Source organism: Muntiacus reevesi, chromosome 1 (genome assembly GCF_963930625.1).
Source record: "Muntiacus reevesi chromosome 1, mMunRee1.1, whole genome shotgun sequence".
Lineage (NCBI taxonomy): Eukaryota > Metazoa > Chordata > Mammalia > Artiodactyla > Cervidae > Muntiacus > Muntiacus reevesi.
This window is the reverse complement of record NC_089249.1, coordinates 185,467,460-185,481,430: the sequence shown is the minus strand read 5'-3', so window position 1 is coordinate 185,481,430 and position 13,971 is coordinate 185,467,460. Positions and strand designations below refer to the sequence as shown.

Sequence of the window (13,971 nt, the reverse complement as noted above, 5' to 3'; positions counted from 1 at the left end):
TATGCAGCAGGGAAACGAAGCCGTGCACACAACTACTGAGCCTGTGCTCTGGAGCCTGGGGGCCGCAGCTACTGCAGCCCGCACACCCGGAGCCCGTGCTCCGCGGCAGGAGAAGCCTGAGCAGCCCAACTAGACAGCAGCTCCTGCTCACCGCAACTGAAGGCCCACACGCAACAACGGAGACCCGGCACAGTCAAAAATAAACAAACAAAATATAAAATAAAAAATAAACAAAAAATAAAGGATAAATAAATAGATCTTTAAAAGAAGAACGGAAGCACTGATACACGCAACAACATGAATGAACCTTGAAACGACGCTGAGGGAAGAGAGGCCAGACACAAAGGCCCACAGTGTATGATTTCATTGATAGGAAATGTCCAGAACAGGCAAATCCAGAGACAGAAGGGACACGGGTGGATGCCAAGGGCTGGGAAGGACTGGGGACAGCTAATGAGCATGGAGTTGCTTTTTGGAGGGATGAGAATGTTCTGTAATTGACTGTGGTGACGGCTGTGCAACTTCATGCATGTTCTAAACGTCACTGAATTACATACTTTAAATGGACGAACTGTAAGGTATGTGAGTTACATCTCAATAAAGCCGTTGTTAGAAACACAAAACAGAACAGTAAACCAGGTAAAGATGCCACAGGGTCTCACTAGGATGAGAGTCATAGAAATGGAGAGAACCCCTCAGGCAGGAGGGGGAAGGGGAGGCCTTTGGGGGCTGAAGCTGAAGCTCCCATTGCTTAAAACCAAACATAAATTGGCCCGAGGACCAAGGCCTCCTCGTCAATGCTGGGCCCTATCCTAGAGCCCATGCTAGCAGGTGTGACATATGATTTCCTCATCAAACCCATCTGGGAAAAGGCAACAGGAACCAGAGTCAGACCTGGTTTTCACAAAAGAGCTTTAGTACATATGGTGTTCTGAGGGGACCCTGGTGGTCCAGTGGTTAAGACTCTGCCTTCCAACACAGGGAGCAGTGGTTAAGACTCTGCCTTCCAACACAGGGAGCACAGGTTCAATCCCTGGCTGGGGAAGTAAGATCCCCCTTGCTGCACATAGCGTGGTCTGAATAAACAGTGTTCTGTGGCTGCCTAAGCAGCTGCCATCTTGTTAGAGTAGAGCCCCGTCCTGGTCTGAGTACAAACAAAGCTCCCACGCAGCAGGGGCTGGCCTGGCTGGCGGTGGCCCCACTCCAGCTCCGAAGAGCTATGGGGGTGCACAGGGACACCATGTCTCGAAGGCTGCAGGAGGATGCTGTCAGAGCCCAGCAGCGAGGTTCTGGGGGGCCTCATGCAGCCTGCTGTGCAGACCAAGGGGACAGCAGCTTCAGACGTCAGACCGACCCGACGGCTTTCTCAGAGTTGCGCAGGAGCAGGTCAGAGACCTGAGGACTGGCTTCCCTGGAGTTCAAGGACGTCACAGCACCCAGATCCCTAGGGACAGAAGCCCGTACGGAGTGGCAAAGACACAAGAGGGAGGACCGTCCAGGCATTCGTGTGGCTGGCTGGGCCAGGGCGAGCTGGAAGATGAGACCAGCGTCCCTGCACCAAACAGCATGGAGGGTCAGTGATACGGGAGGATGAGAACTGAGTCTGAGGCAGGGCAGTTCCCAGACACGGGTAGGAATCAGAGAGCCCTCTGAGGTGAGAGTAATACACAAGAACGAACATGCAAACACCCAGAAAAATAGAGTCCCTTCACGTGGCCTCATATATAATGCAGCTTATTTGAGCTGAAAAAACAAAGCAAAAAATATGACGATAGAGGCAGGCTGTTCCCTGCCTTTTGATCCAAAAGATGCCAGGGGACTATCTAAGGCCCAATCCCCAATGCCAACATGTACAGAGTGAGAAGCCAGGAAAGAAGATTCTGGACACTGCAGCGTGGGGACCAGTGAGAATCACCCTACTCCAGCTGCAGACGGAAGCTGCGACAGAGGACACTTCCTGCCTGGTGAGCAGGCGCTGCACGCGTCTGTCCGCTAGCTGTCTCATGACATCCCCCAGCCCACGTGTTGACAGGGGACGGGGAGGGGGATAGAGTGCTACCCAGACCCCCGAGCCTCACTGAGTCAGGTGCTGCCTCCCCGGCCTGGCTCAGGCCGCCGCCCTAGGAGGCGGCCCAGAAAGAACCAGCCACTGCAGGGTGGTGGGAGAGCGCTGCTCCCGGTGCTGGTCCCCGTGGCCGGGTGGGAAGACCGAGGCGGGGGGGTGGGGGGGCTGCGCCACGTGCCTGCAGTCTCCCGGGTGAGCCACGGTGGGGCCACAGTGCTGAATGCTCCGCCCCACTCCTCTCCCCAGCTCTGAGCTCAGAGCACTCAGAGGCCCCACACAGAGACCAGCAGGTCCAGCAGTGTGCATTCTTGGGGGAGTGGGGGCACAGACAACTCGCGTCTCCCCCTGGTGGCAGAGCCATTCTCTGTTCATCCAGACCTGAGACATCTTGGGAACCAAGGTCTCTTGGAGCGAGCAGCTCCCAGGCACTGACCACTGCGTTTCCAGCACAGCCTCACTCTGCCCAGACGAGTGAGCGCGGCGTGCCTGCCAGACCCCGGGCACCAGCCACAGCCCGGAGGAGCGGAGCCCTCATTACCAGTGTTGCATAAGGTCTAGAGATGTTACATAACCTGCCCAAGGCACACAGCTGCTGCGACGAGCCAGGTTTGAGCCCTGGCTCTCAGACCCCAAACTTCTGACTCAGGGGAAATGACCCTGATGCTTGGAAAGACTGAAGGCAAAAGGAGAAGGCGGCAGAGGATGAGATGGTTGGAGGGCATCACCAATTCAGTGGATATAAACTTGGGCAGACTCCAGAAGACGGTGACAGACAGGGAGGCCAGGCGTGCTGCAGTCCGTGGGGCTGCAAAAAGGCGGACCCAACTGAACGACTGGAAAACAACTCAGACCCCCAGTGTCCACCGTCACCACCCGCCACAAGGAGATTCTCCAGGCAGGGCTGTCCCGAGGACAGGTTAGATAACACTGTCTGAACCTCAGAGCCTCAGGCTAAGTGAGAGAAACCAGACATCAAAGATGGGATGTAGTATGATTCCCTTTCTGTAAAATGTCCACAACATGCAAATCCATAGAGACAGAAAAGAGCTCATCGGGGCTAGATGAGGAGATAGGAAGTCACTGCTGATTGTGATGGATCTCCTTTTGGGGTGATGGAAATGTTCTGGAGCTAGACAGAGGTGATGGTTAAGTAATATAAAGAATATGTTAAAAATGACTGAATCATATACTTCAGAAGAATGGATGCTATGTTGTGTGAATATCTCATTTTTTTTAAAAAAATTCACTCTCTACAGTTATAGGAAACTCAAAATAAATCACTTGTAAATCCCCAAAGCCTGAGTCTCCAGTGAGTGCCACGCTGCCCCTCTGTCCTGCACCACTACCCCCACCAGGCGTCCCTGAACCACATCTGGTACAAGGTCCATCCTACCAAATCCAGCTGCGTGCTTACCTGTACTTCATTGGTTTTCTGTCTGATGGCCTCTTCCTTTTCTCGAATGTCTTGTTCCAGTGAGTATTTCTCTCTGTGTTTGAACAGTCCATGAAAACACAGAGAGACAGCATGAGGAGTGAGCTGACCATCTCCCCCACACTTCTCCCCAACGACCATCTGCTTTCAGTCACCCCCTCCCCTCCAAGCGTGGGTGGAAACTGCGGGTGCCACAAGGCTTGGCCCCCAACACGGTCAGGTGAGCCTTTTAAAGTAGAGGGTGTTGGAGTGACGCCCAGGGGAGAAGGACTGGACATGCCTCTGCTGACTTTGAAGATGGAGGGGTCACAGGAGAGGGGCACAGGGCTGCCCCTCAGAGCAGAATTGGCCCCACTGACATACAGCAGGAAGGGAGGCCCCAGACTCCCAGCTCTGAGGAACCTGGACAGCACCCTGGACTCGGCCCTGTGAAGCCCTGAGCAGGGGCCCAGCTGAGCCCTCCTGGATTCCCGGTCTGCAGAGCTGCGCACAAATGAATCTGTGCGGTTTTAAGTCATTCCACACACAGCAAGAGAAAATGAACATGCCCTCTAAGTCCTTGATTGCGCCTGCTCATGAATGGTGAGTGCCTCCTTCTCAGAAGACCGAGCGTTGAGGACATGTGGAAAGGGGCCTGGCTTTCAGGGAGCTCACAGGGGACAGATGAACACACAAATGCACACAACCTATGTACCATGGAGGGAAATCCAACGGGATAAGGAAAGGGGGTGGGAGTGTCCTGCAATGGGCAACCAGGAAGGACTGAGGACGTGGCCTGTGAGGAGAAAATGTGACGGAAGAACATTCCTGTCAACGGGCACAGGAAGGCAGAGTTCAGCGGGGGAGCCATGGTTGAGTCCAGAGTGATGCAAAGTGGGCTAGGGACTCCAGAGGGCTGGCCGCAAGGAGTGGTGGGGAGGGTCTCTGAGCCCGGCTACTCCTCACAGGAGGCTGCGGTGGGCCGCCGCGCACACCGGGGGCCTGCTGGGGCCTTGTCTGCCACCTCAGCAGCAGACCGCTCCCCACCCCGGCAGCAACCAGTCTGGCTCTTCTCCTGGAAGACAAAGGCTGTGTGCCCTCCCCCAAATTCATACAGTGAAATCCTAACCGCCCCCGTGAGGGTGTTAGGAGGTGGGGCTGTTGGGAGGAGATTGGGTCATGAGGACAGGGCTCCCAGGGAGGGGATTAGTGCCCTTACAAGAGACCCCAGAGACCTTCCGCACCCCTCCACCACGGGAGAACACCCCAAGAAGACGCTGTCTGTGGACCAGGAGACACACCATACCGGACACCGGACCCATCTACACCACTATCTGGACTGCCAGTCTCCACGATGAGGAGACTGTGTGTCTGCTATTTAAGCTCCTTCAGTCTGGGGCGGCCTGTTACAGCAGCCTGAATGCACCAAGTGCCTGAAGCGGCTGCCTCCGTGTCGGGAACCTCACGTGGCCCACACACCCTGCCTCCCCTGCCAGGAACCCAGCACTCGCTCGACAGCAAGGCCTCCTGGGGGTCGCTGGGTCAGACATGAAACAACCGTGAGCTTGCATATTCATTCCTCCAAGTCTAAGGACCACCTAACAATACAACGTCCCCTTCCAGTCCATTACGACTGGGTCCTGTCTCCAGGGGAGAGGCCCATTTTCGCCACGCTGCTAGGCAACAGGCCTGAAGGTCACTCTCGAGGCCAACCAGGCCCGGCTTCCTGCACACACTTGCTCTACACACACTTGCCTCTCACCTTCACAGGGAAATGCTCCAGGCTACCCGAGGCTACACAGCTGTGCAGAGGCACTCCTGGACTGACTCAGACACCAAGACCCCAACCCTCACGTTACAGGGTCCCCTCCCTCCTCTATCTGTGGTCCTGATTAACAGCCTCACCCCGGCTCTAAGAAACTGGGCCTCCATCCTCACAGACGCTCTCTGCCTTGTCAGGCTGCCTGCGCTGACCTCTGGTTTGGAAATACGGCCCTGGGGGAGCCGGGGACAGAACAGGAGCCATGTCCTGGGCTGACACGAAGCGGAGAATCTGGCTTCAGGAGCAGCCAAGGCTGAGCTTAGCGGCCAGCCAGGCGCCCACCCGACTGGTCTCCCACGCCTCCTGGTCCGCCTCTGGCTCTCAGAGCTCTGCCTCACTCAGCATGCAGACCGTCCAGGGGCGCCCGCTGTAAGCAGGGTCTCACTTGCTCTGGCAAAGGGACACCGTTTCCACTTTCGGCCCAGACACACTCCCTTCTGGTGGATGGCAGGGTGCCCTTGGTCCTTCCACTGGCTAAGCCTCACTCCCCGGCCCTCGGAAGTGATGAGAGTCCACCCCCCACCCCCAGAATTAGCTGGTAAGACGATGCTGCTGTACAGAAGACCACAGGGCACACCGCAAGTAGAAGTCTGCTTTCAGCCACACGCGGAGAGTACAGACACACCCGCCAAAGCCCTTCTTTACGGGTGGGCGCTGGGAGTGAAGGTGGAAACCTGGACCCAAGGCCTCTCACAGAGTTCAGTGGTTCCTCCTAAGTCACAAGTTCGCTACCTGAGGCTAGCTGCTTTACATGTTTGGATGTTACAACGCCTTCCTGCAGAGGGGATGGGGTGCCCTCAGTGCTGGAGACCCCACAGCCCACACTGGCTCCCACTGAGGAGGTCAGGACTTGAGCTCATTAGGTCAGCTCAGGAACTTGGGAGAATCTGTGTCCCTTCGCTTCTGCTGAGCAAACGCGTGATGGCCAAGTTGAGAGGTAGTCCACAATCCTCTGCTGCTTGCAATGTTAACCTGGGGAAACAGGCTGGAATCGGAGGGGAAGGGGACATTTTAGCATACCTCTGTAACTGGGTGATCTCCTGACTGATGTCGTCAAGTTCCTTCACACCGGTAAACTCCCCCGATCCAAGAGTGCTTGAACTATCCTGGAACCAAATTCAAACACAGAATTACAAACTGGCAAGATGACCTCAGAAGACAGCAGGGGCGACAGGTCTTGGAATGAGGTGTAAAATCTTTCATCTCCAGCCCCCAACCTGGAAACCATCTGGGCAGTCCAGACACACCCCGCGGGCCCCCGCAAAGGCTGGGCAGACCACCAGCACCCGCCTGCTCGGTGGGCTGCCGGCGCCACCTGGTGGCGGGCTGAGGGGAGCGCCGCGAACACTGGGGGAATGAATGGAAATGAACAGGCCTGCAGCTACTCACCGGGATGGGAGTGCCTCTCTCCGAGGGCGGCACCATGTCCGGCGAGAGGACTTGAGGGGGGTCGATGCCTTTACTGACCTTCTGCTGAATGAAATACATAGCTAACGCGAACTGGTCTTTGCTTAACTTCCCCGTTTGCCTCGTATCGGCCAGGGCCCTGGGAGAGACACGGCAATGCTGATTACACACCACAAGCACCAGCATCGGTTCTGAGTACGAGGAACCCACACTTTTGAAAAACGGACCACGACGGTAACTGAAAACACCAGAGCACAGCTGCGCCTCCTTTTCACTGAGAGCGGCCCCACCACGGCAGCCCCCAGCCCAGGCACCAAGGCAGCAGGGCGCTCCTCTGGGCTGGAGAACCGCCTTGGGCCCACACACTGACCACCAGGGCCGGGAGAGAGCCCACTGAGTGTCTCCACCAAAGGCTCATTTACAGACATCTTTGTTCTCGCTTCCACTCAAGGACAGGACAGGAACACTTGAACCACAACTATTTCTTCTGGTGCTCCTGGTGAGGGCCAGTCTGCAGCGCGCCCAGCCCACAGCAGCCCTCAACCTGCAGTCTCGTCTCTCCGGCCCGCCCCGCTTCCCAGTCACTGAAGGCGCAGGGGCTCCGGCCCACATGTTGGGGCTGCTCTGTCCAAGTCCACTCAGGCGGCGTCGCTCTGCTTGTCCTGACAGGCTCCCTGGGCGCTTGCAGGAGACAGGCCCACATCCTTGTGCGGTCCCTGCGATCCTTCCTGGCATGTCATCTACACTTTAGTCTCGTCCCCCTCTCCCGCCCCCAGCCACCCCAGACTGTCCTTCCACCGCACCGATGGTTAGTCTAGAGCTCGCTCTTCCGGTCCTCGGCCTTCACTCTCTGTCATCCCTTCCACGGGCCCTCATTTAATCTGAGTATATCTGTGATTTCGTTGTGTCACTTATGGGTCGGCCCTTACCCGTTGAGATCCATGTTATAAATTACCTTCCTTTACATGATGGTCGGGCCATGACTTGAATCCCGCTCACAGGCACTTCAGTACCCGAGGCGCAGGCCGCCCGAGTCGTCACCAGGAGCTGGGCCTCCCCCAGTGACTGACTGGGAGGCACGTGCTCCCTGAGGAGGCACAGTCCGTTTTCTCGGTTGGGACCTCGCCTCACAATGCGGCCATCTCTCAGTTATTGCGAAGGACAGTTATTTCCCCCAGTCACTCCCAGTGAATGTCACAGCTCTGCCGGGAGGGCTTCACCACTCCAGCTGCATGGGAACTCTCCGACAGCTCCCAGGTAAAGCCCTCTAAGGAAGGGCTCACCCCCGGAGAAGACAGCTGGGAAGTGGCTGCCACCGCCAGCCACTGCAAGGCCGTGAAGACTGTCCTGCTGGCCCGGGAGGGAACGGCCACGGAGATGGCGCCCTGACAGGTCCTGAGGTGCAGGCTGGAGCCTCCCTCTCCCCACCCCCATGTCACTAGCCTTCACAGGGCACGGCCTCTCAGGGATGTGGCCGCAGCCCTGAGGCCCAGGGTGGCCCTGCTGGAGCCTTCGGCGTCCTCACTGCACACAGCACCCCCGAGGGGCCAGGATCGAGCACCTGCAGCTCCACTGGCTGTGCTGAAAGCTGCAGGACCACCAGCAAGAACTGGCCCTGGCCATTCAGATCGCCTCTGAGCTCCCCAGGGGGACAAAACAGGAAGTCTTCCCACTGGAGGAGACTATGTGGACACGCACAGAATACAGGGAACGGGCCCTCGCACTCGGCCCTGGCAGCCGCCCGCTCCGGCCTTGCCCACACACGGCACAAACCTCACTGGGAGGGTCAGTGAGGCCCCCAGTGCTGAGAAGCAGAGGTTCGTCGGTCCGCGCTTACCATATGTGTGCTAGAAGGTTCTGGGTGAGGCCCGAGTGCATGAAGATCTCCTTCACCTCCTGGCCGCTCACATAGCCATCCAAGTCCAGGTCGGTCTTCAGGAAAATCTCGTCAAATCGCATCTTGTCCGCCACTGGCACCACCCAGTTTACTGTTGGCTGAAAGGGGTTTTCAGAGTTAGTCAAGCTTTGGGACTTCCCTGGTGGCTTGGTGGTAAAGAATCCACCTGCCAATGCAGGAGACATGGGTTCAATCCCTGGTTTGGGAAGACCCCAGGTGACATGGAGCAGCTAAGCCTTTGTGCCACAACTATTGAGCCCGTGCTCGAGGGCCCAGGAATTGCAACGACTGAAGCCCTAGAGCCTGTGCTCCGCAACCAGAGAAACCACTGCAATGAGAAGTCTGAGCACTACAGCCCTGCTCTCCACGAGAGAAAAGCCTGAGTGCAGCGACGCAGACAGGGTGCAGACAAAAATAAACTCATTTTTTAAAAAAATCCTCAGGCTTTTTATCCCCTACAGGTATCACACTATTAAAGTCTTCTCATGCTCATTTCAGCAGAAGACCCTCCGTGAGACGAACAGGTAGACAGGATCTCTGGTCTGTAGATGGGAAAACTGAGGCTCGGAATGGTGAATGCTGACTCGGTCAGTCTCACCCACTGGCCCGTCTGTGCCTTTGCAACCCCATGACAGCGCCCTGAACCTTTGTCCCGAGAGAAAGGTGAAGACCCAGCAGGTCTATCTGCCAACAGCCCGCCCACTCCCGCTGCCTGGGACACAAGGGAAAGCCGGTAATCCCTGCCGGGGGGAAGCTTCACATGCACTCGAGAAGACCCTCCTGACCGCTGGTTCTGGAAGGCCCGACCCCCCATCTTCCACCTGCAGGTGCTCTCTGCTGCCGCAGGGCCAGCCTCATGTCCTGCAGCTGCAGACCCTGCACTTCCTGAGACACAGCAGACCCCCTGGGAGGCGTCAGCACACACAAGGCACTGCCATGCAGTGAGTGGGGCTGATGTGCAAGCTGTGCCCGTGGGAGGGTGGGCCCCCAGAGTCCGCAGTGCTGGTGCGGGAGCCCAGGCCTCGGAGGAGCCCTGCTGCGGCAGACGCAGCTGAGAGCCCAGCAAGGTGTTGTGGCTTCAGTGGTCAGTCACCCAGCACACGTGTGATCCCTCCTCACACCACCTGCTCAAGTCCTACACAAGGAGGGCAGATGCCAGGGTCCACCAGGGCCAGGGCAGGGCTCCCCTGCTGCCTCAGTGGTGAAGAGTCCGCCTACCAATGCAGGAGACATGGGGTTGGGGCCCCGTAACTGGCCCTCTGGGGGCCCAGGTAGGGCTTTGCTCGCCTAGGGATGAGGAAAGTAGCAGGGATCGGGTCGGGGGGTGGCATGGAGTTTGTGGGTCCACAGAGATGCCTGCTCTCGTATCCGTGATTCCACAAGCTGCCCCTATTCCTGGGGAAGGGGACGCACACACCCCCATCTCTGACCTCCAACCGTAGCCAGCAGTACACCATCTAGTCGTGGGGAGGCAGGGGGGAAGTCAGCAGCAGCAGGCTCCTGGGACCCGGAGAGAGCCGTCAAACCACCGGGGGCGAGGCGCTGCCCCCATGAGGAACCTCAGCCCCACTTGCTCCCTTGTCAGTAGAACACACCACACGCGGCCTAACCTATGGTACTTAAGAACTCTTGGCAAGAATTCTGCAGACTCAAGGTCTTGGTCTGGGACTTCCCTGGTGGCACAAGTGAAAAGGAATCCACCTGCCAATGTAGGGGACACAGGGGACACAGATCTTCCCTGATCCGGGAAGATCCCACCTGCTGTGGATCAAGCAGAGCTGGTGCACCTAGAGCCCACACTCCCCGGCAGGAGCAGCCGCCACACGAAGGAGCCCAGGCACCGCACTGAAGAGCAGCAGCCGCTCACTGCGCCCAGAGGAAGCCGTGTGTACCAACAAAGACAGCACAGCCACAGAGAAGCAAAGTAACTTTTAAAAGGTGTTGGGTCTTGGAAAGCAGCAGCTTGTGTAAGTCTAAGTCACTGGGCCCAGCCCCACCTCTCTGAGTCCAGCTCACCATCTCTCGGCTCACCCTGTCCCAGCCTTCTTCCTGTTTCAAGGACACAGGGAATGTCCCCACTTCAGAGCCGGGCCAGGCGCTAGTCCTAGGATGGCTTCTGATCATTCAGGTGTCAGCTCAGATCTCACCGCAGCAGGGGCCTTCCAGCTGGCACCACCTGCAGGAGGGTGACCCTTCCTCACCCTGACACTTCCAAGCCAGGCCAAGTTCTGCTTTCTCAGGACTGCTGGAGCTTTCCTCAGTTTACCGATGTAAGCTAAGCTTATCATCTGAAGCTTAGTTTATCGTCTGTCTCCCCCGGGGGCAGTCCCAGAAAGTACTGGGCACAGCTGGTGGGCTGGGAAAGGTGCCTGGGCCAGGCCAGCTGCGACTGCCCTTCACCGAGAGCCACACACAACTCACCAGTCGGAGGCCATGCCTCTCCAACGGGCTCCTAGGACTAATCCTCCTCCTCCCTCTCTGATACCTTTTTTTTTTTCAACTCCAAGATACATGAGCTCCTTGAGCCTCACAAGTTGAAAACCGAGCTTTAAAGATATGTCACGATCACTGGAACACCCCTGGTATTCCACTGGCTAGGAATCCACCTGCCAATGCAGGGAACACGGGCTCCATCCCTGGTCCAGGACGATCCCACATGCCCTGGAGCAACTAAGCCCGTGCACCGCAACTACTGAAGCCTACGTGCCCTAGCACCTATGCACAAGAAGGGCCACCACAACGAGAAGCCTGTTCACCGCACAGAGGGGCCCCACTTGTGGCAATCAGAGCAAGTTCATGTGCAGCAATGACGACCCAGCGCAGCCAAAAATAAATAAGACTGGGTTTTTTTCGAATGTCACTATCAAGAGATCTCACTGTCTTCTTACGCGTTTCTCATTTTCATCACATTGCAAACATGCATGTGGTGCTGGCTGGTCTTGTCACAATTCATTGATTTTGAAACCACAAGTGAGGCAGAGATGGATCTCCTGTTCTTGCACGTTTCAGACAATGTCAAAGGTGCCTTTTCATAAAAAGCCCCTTACAATGCTGCCACAGTGAGAAGCATCTTTTTTGACAAATAAGGTGCTATCATGTGGAGAGGTGGAGCCCCTCCTGTTTTCCTAACATGAGGCGGATGCCTCCCTCCATCATCTGATTACTCAACATGTATTTACTGAGCATCAAAGCACCAGAGATTCTTCTCGACGCTGATATTATAATCAGGAAATAACTCTGCCTTCACAAAGCTAACAGCAGAGGGCCGGGGATGAGGGGGGACTTGAACAGATGATACATAATTAACTGCGGACCAGGCCAGGTGTGCAAGATCTAGAAAGCAAGTAGAGGGTCAGCAGTAGTCACACCAGGCTTTCCAGACAAGTGACCTGTGAGCAAAGGCTTTGCAATGCCGGGTGCCTTGGTGTGCAATCTGGGGTCTGCCTGGGGTAGGAGGGGCGGGGGGTGAGCAGAGAGCCCTGAAGTGGGAGCGCGCTCAGCGTGTTTGGGGAAAGGTGGTGTTAAGTGAAGTCTATGTGAAGGAGAAAGTCAATTCTGCAGCCCTGCTGCTATGGGCTGAATGTCTGTGACCCCCTCAATTCATACACAAGCCCTCAGCCCCAGTGTGATGGTGTCAGGAGTGGTGGGGGGCCCTCCGGGAGGTGACTAGCTCATGAGAACAGGGCCCTCATGAATAGGATTAGTGTGCCCTTGTAAGAGGGACCTCAGAGAGCTTCAGCTGTGTGAGGACACGGCGAGAGGACGGCCATCTGTGGACCAGGAAGTGGCCCCACCAAACACCGCGTCTGCTGGCACCGTGATCTTGCACTTTTGCTTCCAGAAGTGAGAAGTGAATCTGTTGTTTAGAAGTCGCCCAGTTTATGGCATTGTCACAGCAGCCAGATGGCCTAAGACATGTGCTATAAAGATGTGATTTAATCCCAGACTTTATCCCTCTCGGGCCACAAATGACTCACTCCTGAGCGACCTCTTACTGGGACTCCACGCAGCAGCACCAACAGCTGCTCTGAGACGTGGCCAGCACGCAGAGGGCTGTACCTGTGCTTGCTTGATGCCGTGCTTGGGAGACAAGCTTCCAGTGCTGTTGAGGCTGCTGACGCTGCCATGGGAAGGCGTGGAGCGGAGGCTGTCTTTTGGTGGGGGGCTGGCAGGCAGGACAGGCACGGCACCCGCGAACATTGTCTTCTTCCTCTTGGAGGGCGGGATGAGGGATGGGGGCAGGACGGAGGGCACAGGCTCCTTCTCGAGGGCTCGGTACACCAAGTGCATGGCCTGTGAGGACAAAAGAAGACATCTGGGGCACGAGGCCCAGGGCCAGGGCAGGTGGAGGACAGCTCTTCCAGGGGCTCAGGGATGCCATGAAGACAGCTCTTTCTGAGGCTACTTCCAAATGGAACGAGTGAAAATAAAACTTTTCTGATGAGCTATGCCACCAATGTATGATTTTCCAAGACATTGATTCAATCATACAACACTGAAATGAGTAAAAAAAGAGGGACTTCCCTGGTGGTCCCATGTTAAGTACTCCACAATCCCACTGCTGGGGGCCTGGGTTCGATCTCTAGTCAGAGAACTAGATCCTGCATGCCACAACTAAGACCTGGGGCAGTCAAATATATTTGAAAAAAAAAGAAATATAAAAATAAAGCATGAGGGGCTTGGGGGTTAGTGTTTAATGGGGACAGGGCTTTAGTTTCGCCAGGTCAAAAAGCTCTGACGATGGATGGCAGTGATGTCTGCACAGCCACATGAATGCATTAAACCCCCAAACCTAAAAGCGGCTATGATGATAAATTGTGTTACATGTATTCTACCATAAATTAAAGAATAATAATGGTCAGTGAAAAGAACAGGATGATAGAGAAACACAAGAAATGCTCAAAGAAGTTGATGTGTGTTGGGGGAAAAAAATCACAACTGAGTAGTAGGGGTGTAAGGAATTATGAATGGAATCACATGAGAAATTTGTAATTTTCTTGGAAAATGTTTAAATTTAATCTAGAATTTTAAAATTTCAAAGGCTTTATACCACAGTATAGTAAGATAATAATAAGCTTTAATTCATTTGCATGTTGTAAAATTTCATCTTAAATACATTTAAAATTCCTAAAACAGAAGATGGATATGGCTGTATTTCGTTGTCTTTCTATTACTTAGGAATTCCCAGATTATTCAGCAATTTTTTTTTTTGCTCGAAGTTAATCATGTGTGTGCTTTTTAGTCACTCAACCATATCCAATTCTTTGCAACCCCATGGCCTGTAGCCCGCCAGGCTCCTCTGTCCATGGGGCTTCTCCAGCAAGAATACTGGAGTGGGTTGCCATGCCCTCCTCCAGAGGACCTTCCCA

The 13,971-nt window shown here is 55.5% G+C and overlaps 1 protein-coding gene across 17 annotated transcripts in view; it reads right to left on the bottom strand.

The window, feature by feature from the left end:
- Positions 1-13,971, bottom strand: part of EPS15L1 (epidermal growth factor receptor pathway substrate 15 like 1) — a 105,387-nt gene that overhangs the window by 49,776 nt on the left and 41,640 nt on the right. For all 17 annotated transcript variants that reach the window (XR_010660848.1, XM_065917504.1, XM_065917508.1 and 14 more), the window contains 5 exons: positions 12,662-12,895; positions 8,543-8,700; positions 6,688-6,844; positions 6,319-6,404; positions 3,480-3,552 (listed from right to left, as the gene is read on the bottom strand). Coding sequence is in view for 16 of the 17 variants with exons in the window: in XM_065917504.1 (XP_065773576.1) it covers positions 3,480-3,552; positions 6,319-6,404; positions 6,688-6,844; positions 8,543-8,700; positions 12,662-12,895 (708 nt within the window). In the remaining variant the exon portion in view is untranslated. The remainder of the gene's footprint in view (positions 1-3,479; positions 3,553-6,318; positions 6,405-6,687; positions 6,845-8,542; positions 8,701-12,661; positions 12,896-13,971) is intronic.